The sequence below is a fragment of the Xiphophorus maculatus genome, chromosome 6 (assembly GCF_002775205.1).
Source record: "Xiphophorus maculatus strain JP 163 A chromosome 6, X_maculatus-5.0-male, whole genome shotgun sequence".
NCBI classification, from domain to species: domain Eukaryota; kingdom Metazoa; phylum Chordata; class Actinopteri; order Cyprinodontiformes; family Poeciliidae; genus Xiphophorus; species Xiphophorus maculatus.
Genome location: NC_036448.1, coordinates 29,070,817 through 29,094,298, shown reverse-complemented (window position 1 = coordinate 29,094,298; position 23,482 = coordinate 29,070,817). Strand labels below are relative to the sequence as shown.

General features: G+C 39.6%; 4 protein-coding genes across 4 annotated transcripts; 2 read left to right on the top strand and 2 right to left on the bottom strand.

Moving 5' to 3' along the window:
- Positions 1-4,229: 4,229 nt before the first annotated feature.
- LOC111608861 (zinc finger protein 37-like) lies at positions 4,230-9,413 on the top strand. Its single transcript, XM_023335306.1, has 3 exons — positions 4,230-4,483; positions 5,457-5,705; positions 7,075-9,413. The coding sequence occupies exons 1-3, from the start codon at positions 4,324-4,326 to the stop codon at positions 9,399-9,401; spliced, it is 2,736 nt and encodes a 911-aa protein (XP_023191074.1). The 5' UTR covers positions 4,230-4,323; the 3' UTR covers positions 9,402-9,413.
- Positions 9,414-10,735: 1,322 nt separating this feature from the next.
- Positions 10,736-14,305, bottom strand: LOC111608864 (zinc finger protein 239-like). The gene is made up of 2 exons (XM_023335327.1): positions 14,024-14,305; positions 10,736-12,248 (listed from the first exon to the last, which is right to left on the bottom strand). The coding sequence occupies exons 1-2, from the start codon at positions 14,220-14,222 to the stop codon at positions 10,750-10,752; spliced, it is 1,698 nt and encodes a 565-aa protein (XP_023191095.1). The 5' UTR covers positions 14,223-14,305; the 3' UTR covers positions 10,736-10,749.
- A 1,865-nt stretch (positions 14,306-16,170) lies between these two features.
- LOC106700085 (zinc finger protein 227-like) lies at positions 16,171-17,789 on the top strand (the record flags this gene model as incomplete). Its single annotated transcript, XM_023335261.1, has 1 exon — positions 16,171-17,789. A coding segment is annotated over one exon (1,392 nt), but the record flags the coding sequence as incomplete, so codon positions are not given.
- A 1,881-nt stretch (positions 17,790-19,670) lies between these two features.
- On the bottom strand, positions 19,671-23,000 carry LOC102236195 (gastrula zinc finger protein XlCGF48.2-like). Its single transcript, XM_023335379.1, has 3 exons — positions 22,792-23,000; positions 21,604-21,704; positions 19,671-21,123 (listed from the first exon to the last, which is right to left on the bottom strand). Exons 1-3 carry the CDS (start codon positions 22,988-22,990, stop codon positions 20,344-20,346), a joined length of 1,080 nt encoding a protein of 359 aa, XP_023191147.1. The 5' UTR covers positions 22,991-23,000; the 3' UTR covers positions 19,671-20,343.
- Between the last annotated feature and the right edge of the window lie 482 nt (positions 23,001-23,482).

The following is a 23,482-nucleotide window of genomic DNA, read 5'->3' as shown; positions in this document are numbered from 1 at the left end:
AACTCCGTCCATCTGAATCCGCCACGATTCCCTGTAACGTGTACTTTTCCTGTCAAATTACTAAACAGACTCTTTTAGAGACAATCTATATACTCCTGCAGCTTCGAAACACCGCGTGTCTACACACAACAAAAGAGTAATTAAAAAAACGTCTTACCGCACGAGCCGGACGGATCGGGGAGAGACCGCCACCCGCCAAGATTCCAGAACCGGACGAAGCCCCCAATTATTAAAAAAAAGAGGATCATTTAATGCTAGCTTTGGACAAAACGTTTGGCTCTTTTCCTCTTTAATCTTCCGAGTCCTTGGCGAGTGCAGCTCTCCCAACGTGTAGCGACCGCGTGCTGCTAAAACGAAACAACAACAAAGCGTGTTGACGTCACAGATCACAGAGTTTAATCTCATACAAAGCAATCGACAACAAAGCTGCAGAGGAACAGAGATATGCATTTTTTCATAAAAATAAAAACACACACAAGGGGTAGACAGACAAACACAGAGACAGACAAAGGCGCCCACGTGGAGAAAAGATGAAAAAACTCTAACTCCGTTTTCTGGCCTGGAATTTTTAAACAGAAGAGGAGTTTCCCTATTTAATATATGCAAAAAAGGCGCTCCGTTCTTTGACCAATTAGAAACTCCCTCAGCCCTCAGAGAACTTGAAAAAACTCCCCTCATTGTGGCAAAGGTGTCTGTTTTTTGTCCAAACAAAAAAGGGGGGGGGGGACCACTTCGTCTTGGGCCGTGCCAGGTACGGGGAGAGGCGCCAAAGAGTCTCCTGCTCTATCGGAATTTAAATTTTATTGCTCTGTCTGTCAGAAGGGGGAGGAAAAAAAAGGGCCCTGCCTGCCTGTCTGCCATTGTCAGCTCCCACATGCTCCACAGAAAACTGTTCCAAATAAAAGTGTTGGCTATACCTTTACACATGTCGTAAGATTAAGTGTATTTTTAGCATTAAATAATCATTTTCCTTAACATCAGCTAGAAAATAAGAAACAAAATACAAATAAACTAAATAATCTAAATTCTAAGATTTAACTGAAAATGGAGAAGTAGCTCCTACAATGTCTTTAAGAGTACCTGCTGGATACCTTATAACAAAGGTAATAATTGCAACATTTTGCCTTTCAGAAGGAGAATGCCCTGGAAATGATACTGGAGTTTGCTGGAGCATCCACGGTGCCTCCACTGGGCTTTCTCCATCGTCCACAAATTGAATTCCTCCATGAGGCTAACAAAATCTTCCCAGAAGCAAATACTTGCCTTATAGTACTCCACCTTCTTGTACACCCAGATTATGAGTCTTTCACAAAGTATATGACAGACGGGATGCTGCAGGCACCTACCTTTGGTGTTGCATAATCAGCTAATAAGTGTAATAAGCAGTTCTTTTAAAAAATAGTTATGTGTTTTAAAGCAAGTTATAGTAAAGGTAATGTAGTGGCCTAACTTGGAAAATATTGAATTGTAAATGCAATATTTGCTGTCTTTTTAACCACTTTTTTGTTTCACAATTTAAAGGTGGATGTTTGAGTCACACTGCAGAAACAAAAGGTCTTATCAAGTATTTTTGGACTACTTTCTAGTGCAAATTTCTTAGTACACTAGAGATAAAACTAATATACATGTAACTTTTCATCAAGATATGAGCTTGTTTTAAGTCTAATTATTTAGCATTGTTGAAAAAATAGTTACATTGGCATATTAATTATAACTGAACATCTTTCCTTGCTATAAGTGAAATAATCTGACAATGTAATAAGTTCTTCTTCATCAATATTAAGGAAAAATGACTTAAAACAAGCTCATATCTTGATGAAAAGTTACATATATCTTACTTGTGACTTATTTGAAGTGATTTTTGCACTGGAAAATCTAAGGTAAGATTTTTTTTTTTTCTGTGTAAATGGGCATTGTAGTTTAATCTTTTGTAATGATTGTTCTAGTTCATGTAATGAACTCGGCTCATTTGGATTAAAAACAAAATCCAATTCTAAAGAAGCTCAAAGGTTCCAAAAGATGCATTTGAAAAGGGGGTTGGGATATACTAGTTATTTCTACATGAACATTTCCAAAAGTAGAATTTTTATTGTTCTTTCCCTCTCCAGAATGTATATTTAATTTGTCACGTCTTTAAACACCTTAACATTTTATAATTAAATTTGTAAGGTTACCTACTCATATCAGTTCCGAGTTTTATTTGTAGTAATTGTATCTTTATAACAATGCATTTGATCAAATGTTCTTGATGTTTGTCACTCCTCAAACATAGTGACATGTACTTAAATCAATAAAGCATTTGGAATTTCTGCACAACAGGCCTGGTATTTCTCCTTCAGATCTGAAATATGATTGACTGCAAGATTAACTGATTGAAGTTGCTGCTGAGCCTGGATTGGTTGGTTCTACAACTACACTAGGAACCTCTTCAGCATCAGTGGTTGGTAGTGGCCAGAGGACCACAAAGCCCCACCTTGGGCCAAAAGAAAGTCGATCTGCTCTCTTATAGCTAATATGAATAGCTGGTCTACCTCGACCACCTAAAATAGAATCATATTCAAATGCCTTAGCATAATGTTTACTTTATACATCTGTTTTTCTCTGTCTGTCTATATCTGTCTATCCTCTACAGGTGTCCCTGTGTCTCCTAAGGGTGACACTATGCACTTCACACAATGTATACATTTATTTTGATATACATAATTTCCTATTGCAAATGCCTGAACACAAAGCTTTAAACTTTTATAGACGCTGGAAAGCAACTTAAAGTGTGAATCAGACATGAACCGGGGCTGCGCTTTTATTTTCAGAGGAGCTAAAGGAGGGAGCTGTAGTTCCGTGTAGCAGGTCAAAATCAAGAGCTGGCTGGCTTTACTATCGTTTCCGAAGAGGCAGATAGCTTTACCACAGTATAAAAACTACATCTGGTTATTACCTGAACTGGCCCGGGCTGCGGAATATTAATATTAATATAATAAAATCGCGCTCTCCGCATATCCCATTCTGAAGAACTCTTTCTAATTATAGCAATTTCTTACAATTTTGTCCAAAACTGCCAGCGCCATTGAATGTTCAGGCAATTGTTTGGACAGCTCAGTACAGCCAAAGAGAGGCTTACATGCAATTTCTTACTTCAGATATCTAAAATTGTAATTCTGACTAGTCATAATTACGTTCGAGATATCTTAAATTATAATTACGGATGTATGACCCTTCCGATTGCTAAGGAAAATGATTATTTAATGCTAAAATACACTTAATCTTACGACATCTGTAAAGGGATAGCCAACACTTTATTTGGAACAGTTTTCTGTGGAGCATGGGGGAGCTCACAATAGCAGATATTCAAACAAAGCAGGGCCCTTTTCCTCCCCCGCGGACACAGAGCAATAAAATTTACAGTCCGAAAGGGGTCAGAGACTTCTTGGCGCCAGGGATCTTCCGTATCAGGCAGAGATGACCACGGGGTAGTCCGCCCTCTGCTTAGATAAAAAACAGGCACCTTTGCTATAAATCAGGAAGTCCCAACTTTCTTTGGGGGCCTGAGGGAGTTCTAATTGGACGAAGAGCAGAACGCCTTTTTTGCATATATTAAATAGGGAAACACCCTTTTGGTTTATAGTTTCAGGTCATCACCGGAGAGAGAGAGTTTTTTTTTTCATCTTTTCTCCACGTGGGCGCCTTTGTCTGTCTTATGTGTTTTCGTGTTGTCTGTTTCATGTTGTCTGTATAAAATGTATATCTCTGTACCTCTGCAGCTCTGTTAACGGATTCATGCGGTGCTTAGTATGAATTAAACTATGTGATCTGTGACGTCATTGTGCCTGCCGTTTCCTTGCCAGCTGTGACGAGATCCGCTCGACCCGGCTAACAGGAGGAAAAGGAGAGCCATGCCTTTCCAAAATTTAAGCTAACATAATAACTTTTCTCCTTAACACGATGACGAATCCAGTTATTTGAGATATCTTGAAAGGAATTTTGACTAGTCAAAATGTAATTGAAGATATCTTGAATTATTATTATTCCTAGTCAGAATGTAAATACAGATATCTTAAATTACCATTCCGGATAGTCAAAATGTAGTTTTGTCTAGTCAAAATCCAATTTTAGATATCTGGAATGTAATTACGGATAGTCAGACGAAACCGAATTTATGTTAAAACGGCTTGCCACAGTTAGTCAGACGAAACCGAATTTATGTTAAAACGGCTTGCCATAAATCAGCTGCTGTGTTTCAGCGTGACGCTCAGCGGAAGTAAAACAAAACGGCTCCAGCAGCAGCTTGTGTTGTCTTGTTGTCTTTTAGCTAAATATTCAGTAACAATGTCTTCATTTCAGCAGCTGAGGGATTTTATCAGACAGAGACTAACTGCTGCTGCGGAAGAAATCTTCACTCAGGTAGAAAAAACCATCTTCCGCTACGAGGAGGAGATTAAACTGCTGGAAAAATGCTGGAAACCTCAGATAAAACTCACCAGAATCGGTAAGAAGCTACAGAGACCAGCTAGTTCCGACCCAGAAAATAAAATACAAAATAAAATAAATAAATAAATGAGAAATCAGCCGTTTGGTTGGGATTTTTCTTCCTGTTACCATGGCAACTGTTACCAACCGCCCAGTTGCTAGCTTTAGCAGCTACCATTTAGCTAAATTTGTATTCGGTTCGTCCGTGTTGCCGAGCTAATTTGCTTCATTTAAGTAGACTAGAACTGGAAAATAAAACCATTTAAATGATTTCAGAGGAAAAAGAAAACGCCAACAATAGTTATAAAGTTAAGTTTTAAAAAATTAGAGACAATACATGGGACCTAACTGGCAGGTTCGCCATTTACACGTTTTTACAGAGAAGAGATGGGAAACTGTTGAGTGAAGTTGATTTGCTTTGTTTTCTTTCTCTACCTTAAATGTATTTGCTCTCTTACTGTAAATTGAATTTGTACATCATATAGCTGACCGAGGAAGCGTGATTATTAAATCATAAAGTCCTTCAATTCCAAAGAGAAATCAGTGTTTAGTTCGTTATTTTTGGAAATAAATCTCAATTGTTACTAATTGAATTTAGTTGTTCTTTACGGTTGTAGTAAAACAGAAATTATCTTAGAGTGTAAACTCATTGGATCATTTGACAATAACTAAATATTTATTCTATTTGCAATAACTCATAAAATGGACTTTTTACTCCAGTTCTTAACGGTTCGACAGCTGAACTCCAAATTAATATCAACATCAAATCTGAATCTGAGATTAATAACACATTACTCATCTTTTAAAATGGTAATATTAATTTTGAGAGGTGTTGGCATTGTAAGTGGATCCTTCTGAATTTTACAGAACCTAAACATACTTCACTATCCGGTTCTTCAGAGGAACAAACCAGGATGTCTGGATCAGAACCAACACCGGTTCTGGAGACGGTCATCGTGTTAATGAGTTCTTGTGTCTCCTTGTTCCTACAGACGAGCCAAAGCAGCATGTCACCAATACGAAAGACCCAGAGCTTTGGGTCGGTCAGAACCTCAAGAAGAAACCAGAACCTAAAAAAATTAGACAGAACCAGCAGGAACCAGAACCTCATTGTATTGGAGGGAAACATGATCATATTCAGATTAAAGACCAGAAGGAACCAGAGTTTGGAGAAACGGTGATCCAGTACCAAGAGGAGATCAGAAAGCTGGATATCTGCTGGAATCAGCTCACCGGAACCGGTATGAAATTCACCAGAACCAGTATGAAATTCACCAGAACCGGTATGAAATTCACCAGAACCGGTATGAAATTCACCAGAACCAGAATAGAGCTCATCACACTCAAAAACACAACATCTTACCAAGTATTCTTGGTTTAGTTTCTAGTGCAGATATCTTAGTACACTTAAAATAAGACCAAACTAACTTACAAGTCATTTTTCAGCAATATTTTCCAAATTGTTTAGAGTCAATAATTCCTTAGTATTGATGAAAAAGTAATTGTTACGTTGGCAGATGACTTCATTTGTAGCATGAGAAAATATCTTGTTTTATAAGTGAAGAAAATCTGCCAATGGAACAATACGTTTTCATCAGCATTAAGAAATTATTTACTTAAAACAGGCACTTATATCTTACTGAAAGATATAGGAGAAACAAAACTACTTGCAAGTTAGTTTTGCCTTGTTTCATGTTTCCATCCATCCATCCATCCATCCACCCACCCACCCAGACCTCCAGCTCCTCTGGGGGAATCCCGAGGCGTTCCCAGGCCAGCCGAGAGACATCGTCCCTCCAGCGTGTCCTGGGTTTTCCCCTCCTCCCGGTGGGACATGAACTCCTCACCAGGGAGGCGTCCAGGAGGCATCCTGACCAGATGCTCCTCCACTGGCTCCTCTCGATGTGAAGGAGCAGCGGCTCTACTCTGAGTCCCTCCCGGATGACTGAGCTTCTCACCCTATCTCTAAGGGAGAGCCCAGACACGTTACGGAGAAAACCCATTTCGGCCGCTTGTATCATGTTTATTAAGATATTTTCACTACAAATTAGACCAAAATTACTTGTTAAGATTTTGTGTTTTTGCAGTGCAGAACAGGTGAAGATGCTGAGCTGCTTTCTGAGCCAGGAGCTCAGGTTTTAGACCTGTTTTCAGAACCAATAAATAGTTTGGATGGATAAGAGAGACAAAATAACTGAGGAACATCCTGCTTCTAGATATTCAAGGCAAAGTTCCAGTTTATTTGTGCAGCACATTTCAGCTACAAGGCAGTTCAAGGTGCTTCACATCATAACAACACAAAGTCATAGAACACAGCCAACAACTGAAACATTACATTTTGCCAAGTGCCATCATTAGACCTCAGATTGTTGATTAATGTTTTAGTATTATTACTATTATTGTATTGTTCATTAGGGATCAGAGCAGATTCTAGAAAATATATTAAATCTCCAGTTATTTTGCTTCATTCTAAAAATAAATCAAATATATTTGGGTCGAAATGGACTTAATTTAGACCGATGGTACCAGAGCAGCTGGCCCACACTCTGTGAATCACAGCATCAGTTTCATTCTGGGAAATTATTCTGTTGTTCCTTTCTGTTCCTCCAGACTTCCCAAAGCAACAAGTCTGGAAGGAAGAGGACGTTCTCAATGACCAGAGGGAACCAGAACCGCCACAGTTTACAGAAGAACCAGAAAATGGACCGTCAGATTCAGATTATCTGCAGTGTGAAGAGGACCAGAAGAATCCAGAAGGTTTGGGTGTGAAGGTGGATGAGGAGGATGTAGATCTTCCTCAGTTTGAGGATGAACCTCCAGAACCTCCAGAGTTTGAAGATGGTGAAATAAATTCAGAGTTTATGGATATTAAAAAGGATCCGGAAGAACCTATGAAGATCAAAGAAGACCAAGAAAAACTAGAACCTCCAGAGTTTGAAGAGAAACTAGAGAACCCAGAAGGTTTAAAGGTTAAAGCGGACGAGAGAGATCCAGAACCTCCACAAATTAAAGTCAAACAGGAGGAACCAGAACCTCCACGGTCTGACGGTGAACATGAGCAACCAGAACCAGAACCTCCACGGTCTGACGGTGAACATGAGCAACCAGAACCAGAACCTCCACGGTCTGATGGTGAACATGAGCAACCAGAACCTCCACGGTCTGACGGTGAACATGAGAAACCTCAGTGGCTCACTTTCCTGATCCAGAGCAGCCAGCAGATCCAGCAGCTGTTATCGACGTGTGAATCCAACGCCTTTATGGACTCGTTGCCTTCTGATCAACCAGAACCAGACAAGGAACAGCTTCACCATCAGAACCGTCCAGAACTTCAGCACCGTTTCTACTCAGGTGCAACGCTGGATACTGAGCAGATCACAGAGGAACGTAATGGATCAGAACCGCCACCTGTCCAGCAGGAGAGGAAGAAGCTCTGCAGCGGCTGGGAGGCAGAACAGTTTATGGCAGCAGGGTCTCAGGAACATGGCTGGATTGGACCAGAACCAGAACCAGAGCAGTTTCAGTGTCAGAACCCTGCAGAGGAGCAGCAAACTTTTATCGACCTTAAAACTATTTATTCATGCGATTCTGAGCAGATGCAAGAGGAACCAGAACCTCCACGTTTTCAGCAGCAGGAATCAGTCAGGAGTTGGGAGGAGAAACTTCTAATGGCCTCAACTTGTCAACAACATGGCTGGTTTCAGCCAGAACCAGGCGCTGGTCCGCTTCACTGTCAGAACTCGCCAGAAGATCACCACAGATTCATGGAGCTTTACGGTTTCTACTCCGGTGTGATACCAGGTCAGGAGCAGTATGGATCAGAACCTGTCCAGCAGCAGCAAAAGAACCCAGACTGGGAGCAGCAGGTCGCTCCGACCCGACCTGCAGCTGAGGACCAGAACCAGGAAGGAACCAGCTCTGCAGGGTCAGAGCGTCGTTCTCACACCAACACTGTGAAGTTCAGTAAATGCTACGTGTGCAGTGCCGTAGTGAAATCTCAGAGTTTGAATCAGCATCTAAAGACGCATCCGGGTGTGAAACCGTATGTTTGCAAGCGCTGTGGAGAACGCTTCGCCCAACATGCTCGCCTGAGGGACCACAAGATGACCCACCTGGTGGACGACCTGAAAGCTCGGCAGCTAGCCGGAGTCAAAAGCAGACAGAAGAACTTCTTCTGCGAAATATGCAAGCGAGGCTTTGCTGAACTTGCTTTTCTAAAAAATCACTACAAAGCTCACAAGTGGGAGCAGCCATTTTGTGAAACCTGTGGGAAACATTTCACTTCTGAATATTCACTCAAGTCTCACCTGAAAATACACCAGAGGAAACGTGCAAAGCCATTTTACTGTGGGTTATGCAAGAAAAGGTTTGCTTGTCATTCAACCAAGAAATCCCACATGAAGAGGCACAAAGAACAGGAACCCATATCGTATAAAACATGGCGGGAAACGTCCAACACCACAAAGCCATTAGTTAACCACCGAGAAACTTCCTCAGCTGCTGAGACTTTGTTTTGTAGAATATGCAAAATACTTTTTCTTTATAGGACTTCTTATATTGCCCACATGAAGTCCCACAAAAGTCCGGCCAACAAATGTCGCAAATGTGGGAAAAGTTTTAAAGATAAACAGAAGCTGGCAGCCCACAGGAAGTCCCACAAGAAGAAACCAACCTTAAATTGTAGCAAATGTGGGAAAAGTTTTAAAGATAAACAGAAGCTGGCAGCCCACAGGAAGTCCCACAAGAAGAAACCAACCTTAAATTGTAGCAAATGTGGGAAAAGATTTCAAGATAAATCTGAAGTAGGTGCCCACATGAGAAGCTGTGGAAAGCTCTATGGATGTGAGGAATGTGAAAATAGGTTTTCCTCATGGAAGGGAGTCAGACGCCACCAGAAAGGTGGACATTGCAGGGGAAAAGTTCAGTCTGTGAACTAGTTTGTTTATGTTTTTCTTCAGTACTAGTGATGTTGCAAAGATGAGAAATAACTTTCTGTAAAATATTTGGAAGGTTGTTGTTTGATTTTTGTTTCGTTTTTAGATGTTGTGTTCACTGATTTACTTGCTGAGAGACCTTGATGGTGCTCAGCCGTATTTAGAGGTCTGAGGCTCTGACCTCATGTTGCTTGTTGGGACGTCCATTCCTGGATTGGAGGCTGGTTCAAATCTGAATTTCTTAACAATAAAAAGTTGCATATTTAACATTCAAATCATCAGCCAATCCTCACAGGATTGGAGTTTATAATCTGTTATTTAGATCTTCACCTTCCAGTTCATCTTTAGAAGCTTCTGCTGTGACCGACGGACGGAACAAAAGTCTGACAGAGATGGAGGTCCGACCCGATGAACTCAGCAGACGAAGGAAACTGCTTCAGGATGATAAGCGGTGACAAACTTCTGGTAGCGTTGTTTTATTTTTAAGTTATCTTTATTGAACATTTAAACAAGCAAACAAAGAACAGATAGTCTTTATCACAAAAAAATAGTCTGAACCCATTCAACACCACACAGTCAGGGCATAAAAAAGTAACTTCTGTAATTCAGAATCAAAACTATAATGGGTTTTATTACTGCGGCAGCATCACTGAATACAGGTGAACCAGCTTTTTGTGTTTATCAGAACTGTTGTGCAGTTAATGATTCAGACTCTCTGACTCCGACATACGGCCCTAATGTAGGGGTAAAACTAGCAGCAGTGAGCAGGACCGAAGACATTTGATTGACAGCTGACTGCATTCGCTGATTGGCTCCTGCTTTATCTGACAACAAACAGCAAAGTATAGTTTAGCTGCGGAGCGCAGACATGAAGTCTGCTGTCAGAGACCTGCTCAATATGGAGGATTGCGAATTTTTGTGTTGATTCACAGCAGGGTGCCAACATTTGTGTCCAGGTGTGTATGAAGCCTCTGCACAGGATGTTTAATATGCAGGTCACTTTACACACCAAACTGTTGATTTTCTTTTCAATTCCTTCTGTTTAAAGTTTTTATGACACCAATGTTCTGATCAGTTGTATTTTTGAAAGTTTTGATTCTGAAATAAAAGAAAGTGTAACGGACCTGAAGTTTGATCAACTTTTAGTCCTTTTAGTTTGCAGCTTCAGGATCGTCTCCAGTCAGAATGCAAAACTATTAATCAACTTACAATAAATTGTTGATTAATGGCTTATTATATTAAAATATGTGCCACTTAATAACATCTGCTTAGACCTTCTTTCACTGTTGTAGTTTGGCCACTGTCCAGAATAAAAGAATATGTAATGGTACATCGGTCTGAGGTCAAATGACTACTTCTCACTTATGTGTTTTTGTTTCATGTGAAAATTCAGTTTTCTACTTTCAATGAAGCTTTTCCCACATACTTGACATGAAAAAGGCCTCTCACCTGTGTGGGTTCTCTGGTGTACATTTAAGCGATTGCGAATACTAAAAGCTTTCCCACATGTCTGACATGAATAAGGTCTCTCACCTGTGTGGGTTCTCCTGTGAGCATTTAAATTTGAACTATGTGAAAAACATTTTCCACATGTTTCACAAGAAAAGGGCCTCTCACCTGTATGAATTTTCTTGTGAAGATTTAAATTATCAAGTCGAGAAAAGCTTTTCCCACATGTCTCACAAGAAAAAGGCCTTTCACCAGTATGAGTTTTCATGTGATGACTTAAATGATCCATTCTAGACAAACCTTTACCACATATGTCACAGAAAAAAGACTTCTCACCTGTATGACTTTTCTTGTGAGCCTTTAAATACCCCATTCGAACAAAGGATTTTCCACAAGCTTCACAAGTAAAAGGCCTCTCACTCGTATGAAGTTTTTGGTGAACTTTTAAATAGCCACTTCGAGAGAAACTTTTTCCACACGTGTCACAAGAAAAAGGCCTCTTACCTGTGTGACTTTGGCAATGCTTTTCGAAGTTGTACTTTTTATTAAAAGATGTCCCACAAATGCCACATTTTAAAGACATATTCTTGGAGCCAGTATGAGACTGACTCTGAGACACAGAGGAATTGATTTCTTCCTGATCTTTTGTCTCATCTACAGTAGAGATGTAAAAGAAAAGCTGCTCAGTTCTTGGTTCTTCACTGAAATCACATTTTTGAAGAGTAGAAGTCTCAATCAAAGCAATGGACTGCTTCTGGACTAGCTGCTCTCCATCCCGACTGCTCTGGTCCTTCTGCTCCTGTCGAACTGGCAAATATTCTGGTTCCTGCTGCTCATGCTTAAGCAGTGAAAAATCTAGGTCCTCTCTCAGTGGAGATTCTGTTTCCTCCTCTTCCTTAATCCACTGAGTTTCAGGTTCTTGCCTTCTTTCACTCAGTATCACCCGTTTCTCCCTTGAGAACTCAGATTCCTGACTTTCCTTTGTCACAGACGCTTCTGGTTCCATCTCTTTGTCTTTAATCCATGGAGGTCCTACTTCCACCTGGTTTTCAATCAGTGCTGTTTCTGGTGCTATGCATTCCTCTTTAGCCCAAGAAATCCTGAATTCCTCATTTTCTTCTGTCAATGAAGGTTTTGGTTCCTCTCCTTCCTCTTTGATCCATTCAGTGTTTAGGTTTCTCCGTTCAACCAATACAAGTTGCATATCCTCCTCTTCCTCTTTGATCCCTGGAGATCCTGGTTCTGTCTGTTCTTCAATCAGTGGAGATTCTTGTTCCATATGTTGTTCTTCACTCCATTGAGGTTCTGCTTCCTCTTGGTCCTCACTGGAACTCTTCCCTTGGTTACAGACTTGGTGGATGGCAGCAGCTTCCTCTTCAGTGGAAACATGTGGCTTCAGGTCTGCAGGGACAAAGAGATCATTGATACAGATTAATTGATTCCCATCTCAGTCATCAGCCCGGTTATTCTCAGACAGTCTGGACAGTAAGTGTCACATGGTTCGTAGGAAATTAGTGCTGCAGAATCCTATTAATCACACATTCATTCAAGTCAGAAGTGTGACAGAAGGAAAACACCTAAAACATGCAGGGCAATGGATTCTGACGACTGGAAATGGGAAACACTGCTGTAGAGGAAGACTTCAGAAATGGTCTTATCCTAAAATATGTTGCATTTACACCAATGCATGTTGGCACTGTAGTTTGTAAATGCTACCACTGGAAATGTGGAAATGTTAACAGTGAGGGTATTTGGTCCTTTGCTGTGCTAGCACACCTGGTTTGGGTTGTTAATGGCCCCTCTATCACAGTAGGGAAAATTACAGTCATGTTAGTAGTTCTAGCCAAAATGCTGATTAGGCAGTAAAATCTAGATTTTGTTGAGCACCTGAGCAATGAGCATGCAAGAGATGTCTCTAGAAAAAATGTCTAGAATATGGACAGTTCAGGGACATTGTGTCAAAGTCAGTCCTCAACAGTCACATGTCTTTTCATAAACATGGAGTAAGAAGGCTCAACAACAAGCAGAGGGAACAATGTCTTCAGCATCAGTTACTCTTTGAACAACTCAAAGAAATTGGGTATAATGTTAGTGTGGAACTGCATTCAAGAAATTTGTACAAAATCAGTTGGAACATAAGGAAAGAAACTGTGTGGCATACAGCACTGTCATCTCATGTCCGGTGGAGGTTCCAGACCCAGAACTGGAAGGAGGACCACCAAACATATCGGGTCAGAAAATTTTACATCTGTTTCTTCAGTCTCCTGCAGGGCTTTATTTTATTATTTTCTACTTATCTGCTTTTTAGCTTGCTTTTGCTATTACTGTAAGCTAATTAGACACATTAAATGTTGCTTATAGCCTCAGTGATTGACAGGAGATGATCCAGGGAGGAATGAGACTTTGACAGAGCCAGCCAGGGAAACAGAGCTATGCAGGTTCATAGGCTTCACTCAGAGAAAAATCTACTACAGTTGATAGCAGGCAGTCATGTTGATATCTATTTACAGATTCAATGTGACAGCAGGAAAACGGCGGCAACATTCACAATGCAAATCCAGTACAGAAAACAGAAAAGACTGGAACTGCCCTTTGTGTATTTTATCGTTCTTTTAAGCCTGGATATAAAATAGATATTTTGGTAACAGATGGGAAACATGAAATGATGATAATCTGAATAATCTCAGACTGTACATCCAAGTCTTACTACATTTATACACTCACCCAGATCTCCAGACTGCGTAGTAAAATTATGAAATATGTATAGTTTTTTTGGTAGAGTTGATCATTTAACAGAAAATAAAGAAAGATTATTGTCACCTCTTTGGTTTTGAGAAAAAACATAATCCTGAAAATGACAAACACGTTTCCTGGGTAACCATTGATCACCCATAATATTACGTCTGAATCCATTTGGTATTAAATATTTATTTTGGATGTAATATATGTATGTAAAAGTAAAATGTGTGTTATAAATATACATTTTTGATGTCTAAGCCTCACTTTCTCTACAGTTCGAGTTGTTTCGCATGAAATTGCGTCCCTCTGTTACCGTAATGCACCATGTATGCACGAAGCTAATCTTTGACAGAGAGCTACGGTTAGCTGACTTGACTGCAGTCCTGTAACGGATCTCTGTCTGCATTTAACACATCAGCACCTTCATCCAGACCCACCAGAACTTTGTCTCTGCAGCTCCGAACCGATTCTGTTGAGTTTTATCTGCGGTTTCCAGTTGATCCCCATCATCCTGCGCTGAGCATCGAGCTGCTCCTCGTAGCAAATGATGGTTTTTTCGACCTCAGTGAAGATTTCTTCAGCAGCAGCAGTTAGTCTCTCTCTGATAAAATCTCTGAGATGCTGAGCTGAAGACATGGTTGCTGAAATATTAGCTGAGAAACGATAAAACAACCGTTTTCTAGATGAGTCCACACAACCTGATGCTGGAGCCTTTTGTTTTACTTCCACTTGATGTGACGCTGAGAGAAAACAGCAGCTGATTGGTTCGTTTACAGCCCCTGCAGGACTGGAGCAGCAGACCTGACCTGACCTGAAACTGTCATTAATTGACAGTTAATCATAAAGTAGCAAATGTTAACTAATAATATTCATTGAGCTTTTGCTCCTTTCCTCCTTGGTGCTTTTATTGAGTGAGACTGCTGGTAAGTTGGGTGTACTGTAATTTATATTATATTACATTAATTTATACATGTTACATTTTTAATAAATCTTTAGATGCATTCGATGTTTAAATTAAAAATGATAAAAAATCATTGATTGATTGGGAGGCTGCTGCTGTTATGTTGCTCCAGTCCAGCAGGGGGCGGAAATGGACCAACCAGCTGCTTTGACTCGGTGTGACGCGCAGCCGGAGGAAAACAAAAAGACAACAGGAGCAGCTTGAGGACGCAGCTGGGAGACGATTGTGTTGTCACGTCTCAGCTGAATATTTCAGTAACAATGTCTTCATCTTCAGTTCAGCATCAGTTGTTCACTGCGAGGAAAACGATCTGATGGAAACTGCAGATGAGACCAGAATCGGTATGAATCAGTTTGATCGGTTTCCAGCTTCAGCGTCAGCATTACTAACAGACTCCAGGGTTTAGGGTCCGTTCAGATCGGTGTTACGGTTTAATAGGTTTTCATGTTAACTGGTGACTAACTTCCGGTAGCGTTGTTGCTACATAGCCGAAGGACCCGCTTAGCTGCCCTAGTCAAAGCCTGTCTCTCAACGTACCAATAAGGAATCGGCAGACTGGACTTCTGACAGTCTTCTTGTGGGTCCAAAACGTTTCTTCCAGAATTTAATTAGTTCTGTTCCTTTTTTTAAACGTCAGGAGCTGCTTTAAATACTCATTTATCATTTTTCAGTTTATGTATTCTCAGTTAACATGAATATTAAAGGGACATAAACCCCAGATTAAAATAGAAAACATGAAACAGCTTTGATTAAACCTTCAGATTAACGGTTCGTTCATCCTGTCAACTTGTTCAGGTTTGGACTTAAACACCAAATTAACTTGCTACTATTGTTAGAAGATAGGCAGTATAAAAAAATTAATTTTATTTTCTAGATTATCCTGACTTCCTTAGTTTTGAGCTTTCTTGTTATGTTTTCATCTATGGCTGCGTTATTACACTTAGTATTATTCAGATTATAGTGTTTCTTTATTCTGAGGCTTCAGTTTCAAACCCTTCTCTTTTTATGCATTCTGTCTTTATGTGACTTTTTATGTTGTATTAGTGTTAACTTGGAATACAAAATCTTATATCAAATAAATAACTATATTTTATTTAGTTTCTTTTCCTCCTCCAAACTGCATAGAGCGGCTGTAACGTTACTTGTCCTTGTGATTGTTTGCGCTGACGCTCAGCGTTATCAACTCGCTGTCACATCCAAAGGAATCCAAAGCGAATGCTGTTTCCTGCCGAGTGCTTTCCTGTGTTAGTGTGTCACAGAGTTCACATCTGTGCTCTCTTACTAGGCAGGATGGACAATGTTTCCCAAATTCCTCCCAAATATCCAGTTTTAATGAAGGTGGAGTCAGATGGTTCCAATGAGGTTTTAGGCTGAAGAATGAGATGATCATCAATTTAAATTTATTAATGATGTCCTTCTTTTTCCCTACAGACCTTCAAAATTCACGTCTCCATTAAGAAGGAAGCTTCTTCCATCCAACATCTCTGTGCCCAGAGCAGGCGGCCTTACCACAACAGGATGGAACCAGATCCAATACAATGGATTAATGAGGAAGAGGAGGACACAGCACATCCACTGATAGAAGAAGAAAAGGAGAAAATAAAGTATTCATGGGCTAAAGAGAAACAAAAGAAAACATTACCTTCACTCATTGAAAAACAAGAGAACCCAGACACTCATAGGACTAAAGAAGAAGAAGATCCAGAATTTCCACTGTCAGAAGAACAGGAGAAACAAGAAATACAATGGATTAAAGAGGAAGACCAGGACACAAAACACCCAAGTTTAGAGGAGGAAAATGAGGAACCAACATCTTTATGGGCTGAAGAGGAACAGAAGAAACCAGAAACCCCACTTATTGAAGAACAGGAGGATCTAGAATCTAAATGGATTAAAGAAAAAGAAGAACCAGATTCAATATTGATTGTTGAAGTAAAGGAAGAAACAGATTCTTCATGGATTAAACATGAACAGCAGGAACTGGAACATTTTCCAGCTGGGCAGGACCAGAAGGGCCGCTGGAGCAGTGAGGAGGGAGAGAAGCTTGTCCAGGAGCCGACTGTTGCTTTCCTGGAGACTTCTCTTCAGGAAGTCTCCAGGAAAGGTGCTGGAGAAGCAAGAACCAAGCAATATTTACCTCATATTTCTCCTACAGACAGCAAACATCAGGAAGGAAGCAGCTCCACAGTGTTAGAGAGTTTGTCTCATGCTGACACAAAGAATATGTCTTTAAAATGTGAAATTTGTGCGAGAGCTTTTAAAAAGAGGTTTAACTTGAAAGAGCATTACAAAACCCACACTGGGGAGAAGCCTTTTTGTTGTGAAACATGTGGGAAACGTTTTTCTCGATTTGGTATTTTAAAAGTTCACAAGCAAACTCATACAGGTGAGAGACCTTTTTCCTGTGAAACATGTGGGAAAACATTCTTGCGAATTTATAATTTAAATCTTCACAAGAAAGTTCATACCGGTGAGAGGCCTTTTTCATGTGACATGTGTGGGAAATCTTTCTCTCGTATTGATAATTTAAATCTACATAAGAAAAGGCATACAGATGAGAGACCTTTAAAAACTCAGGCAAGTGAGAGGCCTTTCTCTTGTGAAACATGTGACAAACGTTTCTCTCGAATTGATCATTTAAAAGCTCACAAGAACATTCACACAGGGGAGAGACCTTTTTCTTGTGACACTTGTGGGAAAGGTTTTTCTCATATCGGCAATTTAAGTATTCATAAGAAAATCCATACAGGTGAGAGGCCTTTTTCTTGTGAGACGTGTGGGAAAGGCTTTATAAATAGTTCCAACTTGAATGTTCACAGGAGAACTCACACGGGTGAAAGACCTTATTCATGTGAAGTATGTGGGAAAGCTTATTTCATCCGCAATCACTTAAATGTACATCAGAGAACCCACACAGGTGAAAAACCTTTTTCATGTCAAATATGTGGCAAAAGTTTTATTGAAAATAGGAAACTGAATTATCACATGAAAAGAAAGCACAGAAGTAAGAAATAGTCATTTGACTCTCACTGGTTTACAATAAATAGTTAGAATTTTTTTAGTAGTTTATTTTTTAGTAGTATATTAGGAAAGGAAAAATAATAATTAAGCTTAAACATGAGTGGGAGTGAAGTGATGTGTTGGACGGGTTTAGCAGAACCTAAACCCGTTTTGTGAGGTGATTCTGGCTCATTGGGTATCGCAGGTTTTTTTGTTTATTAAAGCTTCAAGTTGGAATTTTATAATAAATGTTGAATTTAAACACTTGAAGACAATTTGTTTTTATTTAAAACTTTTACTGATACAGTTTTAGCTTTAATGCAATAAAGATGAGAAAAATGTAACCTTCCGGTGTGTTTGTTAGGAAAAGATGTTTTTCAGATCTTCGGAGTTTAAAATGATAAACTCTGCAGTGCAGAGTTTAGATTCTAGATTCTCCAGATTGATGGAAAGTTTTTGGCCCAATTTTTGTTCAGATAGTTTACAGATCAGAGGTATGAACAGGTTTAAGCTCATTTATGTTTATTAAATGCCAACATTTCAGTCTAATAACACAATGACGGTTACAAGCAGGCCTGGATTGGCAAATTGGGAGAACTGAGGACGCTCTGACATTCTGCCTTAAGGTCTGGTTTTCTCTCTTTATTATTTTTTAATTGGGTCAGTATTCAGTGGGTTGACCTGGTGCGCCACTACTGCAACCATCTCTACTGGACTAACAGCTTTTGTTTTTTGTTTTTCAGAGACGTACCCTGACGTTTCATGTCAATGGTCTCAGTCACTGGTTTAAAAGATGGAAAGTAGAAAGAAAAGATGGTGCAGAGGCTCGAATTAAAAAGACGAAACTCTGGAAACATTTGCAGCTAAAAGTGCGAAACTGAGCAACTTTTAATAACGACCATGCTGTTAGTAACGTCAAATGTGGACGAAGAATCAGGTAAGGCAAGTTATACTAGTACGTATTAAAAATTTGAATATTATGTGAAAATGCAATATTTCTTGCCAGTCATCTCAGAAAGGGAAACATTGTATGAAATCTATAGTGATTATTCCAAACCTTCGTTTTCTGTAATTTTGATGATTATGGCTTCAGTGCCTCAGAAAATCAGAATATGGTGAATAATGTCATTATTGAAATCGGTCATATCCTAATCAGATAATTAACTCAGAGCACCTGCTGACCTGAGTCTGTAAACGGTTCCTCAGTTTGGGTCAGCGGGATTCTGACTGGACAGATGGACCAAACTATAGATCATATGCTTCTGTCATTTAATATTAACAGAAATATTAGTCTGTTCTGAAAGCCAATGCAGTGAAAAAAGCTGCTTTTTTGTTTATTTTATCATTTTTATTATATAATTTTTTTATAATAAATAAAATTCATTCAATATTGTCAAACACTAGTAACAGATCTACTTTCTCATTTAATGTTCACAAGTCTAACATTATGAAAATCATCCTTAACACTTTGAATTATTTTGTCAATTATATTAGCTAAAATATTTTACTCAAATTTTAGGTTTGCATTTAAGAGGCTAATTGAACCAAATCTTTCATTTCTACTGTTTGGTTGCTCTTCTCAATGTTGCTGGAAGAATTTCACTATAAAAAGTTTAATTAAAAATGTCTAATAGTATCAATTTGTATTTAAATGTTTTATAAACCTCAGTGGGAATCCCGTTGAGCACAGGAGGGTTTTTCTCCTTTGATTCCATCTATAACTGTTGAATTTGAATGTTGATGCCAATATTGTGTATAACAGTTAGTTGGTTTCAAACTGATGTGAAAAAGAATCTGAAGACGTTCAGTTGAACAGCAGAAGCTTTATTTAAAACCAAGAACACATCGCAGCACAAAGATTTGTGGACAAATTAGAATAAATCTCATCCAGTCCATAGAACTATTACAACTAGATCTGTAAATCCAGACAGCACTTCTACATTACCATATCTATACTTCATCATATATGAACACATCCTTCACATCTACTGTCCTGTAAAAACCACAGCAGCAACAATTACAATCAAAACAAATTTAATTCCTGTTTAAATTCAACATTATGAAACCAAATGTTTATCTTATTGAAAAACAAAGTAAAAAACTGATAAACTATTCAGACATTTTGGTTTTCACAGTAAAAGTCTAAAATACATTTATCAATAAATGGAATAAACTCAAAAGTTCTTAAGATAAACATTGAAAAATCAAATGAACAATGTTGTCAACAGCAACCATCAGTAGTTTATGAACTTTAAAACAAAGTTTTAAAGTTCAGTTAAGTTTAAAACTTAACAAAGTTTTAAAGTTATGAAATTAAACTTCAGATTGAGGAAATCAACCAAAAGTAAGTTTAACATCGTTGGTGTGGAGAAATGTTTCCTCTACAACCCCACTGTAGATCATTTATTTACAAACATCCAATTCTGCACATCAGGTTATAATAAGGTTGAAGTCCAGCCTTTGATTAGGCCATTCCAACTCTACAATACATTAGTTTGATCCTTCCTGTTGTAGATCTGCAGTTATGTTGATGACGGTATTTGGACTAAACTTCAGCAGCTGGACAGATGGACGACCTCTCTTCACCTCTGGGTTTTTGTTTCATGTGGAAATTCAGCCTAAAAGCATCTAATAAGCTTCTTCCACCTCTGTGGGTTTTCTGGTTCACATTTAACTTGGAGAGCGATTTGAAAATGAATTGTTGGAGATATTTGGATTGAGTGAAAACATGTTTACTCCAAACCTACACAGGAAAGGCAGTGTGACTTTCCCATGTTGATCTAAACATGTTTTATTCTAGAAGCTTTTCATAAAGCTCTCCCATGAGAAAGGCCTCTCACCCATGTGGCTTCTCCGGTGAATATTTAATAAATAACGTCTAGTAAAACTTTTCCCACATGTTTCGCAAGAAAAAGGCCTCACACCTGTATGAATGTTCTTGTGGACATTTAAATGACCAATTTGAAAGAAACTTTTCTTGCATATCAGACAAGTAAAAGGCCTTTCTCCGGTGTGGGTTCTATAGTGAACATTTAATTGAGAACGTCTAGCAAAACGTTTACTGCATGTTTCACAAGTAAAAGGCTTTTCTCCAGTGTGGGTCATGTAATGCTGTTTTAAGTCGTATTTATTCTTCAGTAATCTCCCACACACACCACAGCTGAAAGGCCCGGTTCTGGTGTCGGTGTGGGACTGATTCTCTGACACGGTGGAGCTGCTTCCTTCCTGGTCTCTGCTCTCGGCTTCAGGAGAAAAGGAAAGTCGCTCACTTGGCTCTCCGTCACTCAGATCCCGTCTCTGAAGTGTGAAAGTCTCCATCAAAGCAGCAAACTGCTTCTGGTCCAGCTGTTCTCCCTCCTGACTGCTGCAGACGTGCTTCTGGTTCTGCCTGGTCGGTAAAGGTTCTGGTTCTGGTTCTGGTTCCTGCTGTTCAAAATTAAACACCGGAGATTGTGACTCCTCCTCTTCCTCTTTGATCCATATAGATCCTGGTTCCCAATGTTCTTCAGTCAGTGGAGGTTCTGGTTCCATCTGTTCCTCTTCAGTTGCATTGGAAGAAATGACTTTAACAAGAATCTGGATGAGAAGAAATAAGAAATATATTAAAACTTTGCAAGGTGAGAACAGAAACACAGAGTCAAGTCTGCTCTGCCTCCCGGTGGATTCTGGCTTCCTGTGATCAGCAGGTCATTTAGCAGCAGGGTGTCACCGGCTCTGGGTGTTTCCCAACAGAGAGAAGAGAGGCCTGATTGGGTCATAGGTGTGAATCCTTGATTGTTAAGCACCAAGGATCCTGTGGGGCCCAACACAGAGGGTCCCACCATTTGTCTATTGTTAAGCCAAGGGGCGTTGTTACTTAATGCATAAAAAGCAGCCTCAGTTCTGGGTCGGGGAAGTAAAACCCAGATGGTCTCCTGGATCACAGACATCTCCTGCTGTTATATGACACTGTGGACGTTTATAGGACAGCAGCTTGATAAATCTCATGATGGGATCATGCAGACATGATCGAAAGCACAAGAGGGACGAGGGTCACGTTATAAAAACTAACATTACATCAGTAAACTGAGATTCAGCTTCGTCCTCCTCATGACTGGACCTTCTCTCCTGGACGGTAGCAGCTTCCTCCTTAACCGACACATGTGGGTTCTGGATGTCTGTGGGGACAAAGGATGGGATCAATAATATTGATCGATTGATGACTGTCTCGTCTATCAGGTCAATAAGTGACCAACAGCCTCCTGTTGTCACGTTTTCAGCTCAACACATCTGGAGAGAAAAAGTGTGTAAATGAAATGCAATATTTTAGGTCACTGATATCTCTGGTACAGAGCAGCTGGTGATGTAATATTAACACCACCGTTACTTTAATTAATGATAAATGGAGTTAAGGTTTAAACCAGCAAACTACCGGTGACAGGATGACCTCTGACCTCCTGAGCCTCTGCCACCCATTAAAGAACACATTCTGTTTTAGAAACACAGAAGTAAGAATATTGTTTCAGTTTAAAGTAAAATAAGCCAACAAATACTTAAAGTATTCCACATCAGAGTGAGTTTAGGAGAAACTTAATTCTTTTGGGGCCAAAACTGAATCAGTTAAATCATCATTATATCGTCTATCCTGCAGTAAAACCCAGGATAATTCAGGCTGCAGATGTTAGTAATGAAGTTCTTTGGATTAAACAGAAACTATTTTGTTTCACTTCATCAGGTCACATTTCTTTTCTCACTCTACAGTCACTTTAGGATCATTTAAAATTCACTTTCTGTTCCCAGGACGAGCCCTGGTGTGTGCCCCTGGTATGGCTGTCAGTGTAGCGCATCTATAGCAGCTTTGTCTATTGGTTGGTGCTACCCTTCTGTTGTCATAGAAACTATAACAGTTAATGTTTTACCCTTCTGTTGTCATAGAAACTATAACAGTTAATGTTTAATGTTACTTCAATAAGACTCTGAGGGGATTTAAGTGGCAGCTTAGCAGTTCTGTGGAAAAATGGAGCAACGGGAAAATCAAGTAGCAGGAAGGAAACATCAACGACCTAGAAAACATCTGAAGTGGAGAAATTACTCAAATGATTTTTGTCTTTTCTGATCTGACGTCAGATGTAATCTAAACTCTTTACATCGCTATAATTCATTTTTGATTTGCATCATTAATCTTCTTCTCTTCTTTCTCCCTCTGTCTCTGTTTCCAGATTAATTGTCTGCATTTAACACATCAGCACCTTCATCCAGACCCACCAGAACTTTGTCTCTGCAGCTCCGAACCGATTCTGTTGAGTTTTATCTGCGGTTTCCAGTTGATCCCCATCATCCTGCGCTGAGCATCGAGCTGCTCCTCGTAGCAAATGATGGTTTTTTCGACCTCAGTGAAGATTTCTTCAGCAGCAGCAGTTAGTCTCTCTCTGATAAACTCTCTGAGATGCTGAGCTGAAGACATGGTTGCTGAAATATTAGCTGAGAAACGATAAAACAACCGTTTTCTAGATGAGTCCACACAACCTGATGCTGGAGCCTTTTGTTTTACTTCCGCTGCGGGTCAAACTGACAGAAAGCAGATTATTGGATCATTTCCGCCCCCTGCTGGACTGGACTGGAACAGCAGAAAATGACTGTTCTCTGAATCAGACCTGAACTTTTTCTTCATTTTTATGGTTTACGAGCCTTTAGGACATTTAATTCTATTCACTGAAGAACTGAAATATTTTTAAGGGTTTCACAAAAACACAGCTAACACTTGTGATTATTTTGTTGTGTTTTTGTCCACAAATCCCATACAAATAATTATTTGGAGCACAAAAAATGTAAAGAAGGAAAAAGTTCAGGTATGTTCCAGGTAACGTTGAGCTGTTCCGCTCCAGTCCAGCAGGGGGCGCAAATTGACCAATCCGCTGATTTGTGGTGACCCCAGCAAAAGGAAAAATAAAGGATT